The sequence below is a fragment of the Vespa crabro genome, chromosome 20, assembly GCF_910589235.1.
Source record: "Vespa crabro chromosome 20, iyVesCrab1.2, whole genome shotgun sequence".
NCBI classification, from domain to species: domain Eukaryota; kingdom Metazoa; phylum Arthropoda; class Insecta; order Hymenoptera; family Vespidae; genus Vespa; species Vespa crabro.
Window position 1 is genome coordinate 1,241,922 of NC_060974.1, and position 1,119 is coordinate 1,243,040.

Here is a 1,119-nt window from a genome sequence, read left to right on the forward strand (position 1 = left end):
CATTGGGACAGTTGCCGTCTGCTACATTCCCCATTTCTGCAAGGTAGGAGCAGAAGAATCCATGCCCTGTCAAGAAATGGGTGAGAAGTCGATCTCCCCAGCCTCCCGGTTTAGCCAGCTGTCTAGCAGACTGATGAGTCGGATGGTCAACTGTCCCTAGGCTCCTGTTCCCATCTGCTTTGCTAGGTCTTGAAACTGCTAGAACTGACGAACCTTGTTGCCTCTTCCTTTCCCAAAAAGGGCATTTGTTGGTGGACAAATTGTCTCCCCCTGGTCTAGTAGATTGATTGGGATTAACCCCGCAATCTCTATCACCGCGGGCTCAGAGACCGTGCAGTAGGAGCACGAGATTCGGAGAGCGCCCCTCTTCTGTACCGCCACTATGCGCTTGCGGTATGTCTCGTATCGCAGTACTTCTGCACAGACCTCCGCGCCATACAGCAACACTGCTTCAGTAGCGCACCTCAGTAGTCGCCTCATGCACGGTCGTGGAGCGTTGACGTTGGCCATGAGTGTACCAAGCGTGGCTATTACTTTTACCGCCTTGTCGGTTTCTCTAATTATGTGCTGTCCGAAATTGAACTTGTTGTCGAGCATTCTACCTAAGTGTTTGTCAGCCGACTTAGTCTGGACCGCCGCGTCTCCTAAGATGAAGCTGCGCAAGGTGTTGATGTGCTTCATCGTAAGTAGCACGATCTCTGGCTTCTGCACTGCTACGTATAGCCCGTGGTCTTCAATCCAGAAAATGACTCTGCGTATGACCTGGAAGAGCAGCAGCTGTGCACCCTCCATGTCTCTTGAAGTTAAGACAACTGCAATGTCATCTGCGTACCGAACGAAGAAAGCACATTCAGCGACTACCATACGAAGGATTCCGTCCTAGAAAATATTCCAGATATCCGGTCCCAGTATGGAGCCCTGGTCTGTCCCCGATGTAAACTCTAAGCTACTCGGAAAATTGCCTGTATTGTATTCTAGGAAGCACTTGTTCAAGTAGTCCCCGAGAAATCGGAGTAGGTACTACGGGACACTGAAGTTACGTTCGAGCGCTTCCAATGCCAAGTCCCACCTATGGGAGTTGAAGGCATTTCTCAAGTTTAAGGAGGCCAGCAGACACAA

At 50.7% G+C, this 1,119-nt stretch overlaps 1 protein-coding gene across 1 annotated transcript; it reads right to left on the bottom strand.

Annotated features, from left to right (window-relative positions):
* Positions 1 to 198: 198 nt before the first annotated feature.
* On the bottom strand, positions 199 to 792 carry LOC124431207. The gene has a single exon (XM_046978812.1). The coding sequence runs from the start codon at positions 790 to 792 to the stop codon at positions 199 to 201; it is 594 nt and encodes a 197-aa protein (XP_046834768.1).
* Positions 793 to 1,119: the final 327 nt, after the last annotated feature.

Coding starts and splice junctions, on each gene's coding strand:
- LOC124431207 (XM_046978812.1), bottom strand. CDS start 792: ATGGAGGGTGCACAGCTGCTGCTCTTCCAGGTCATACGCAGAGTCATT.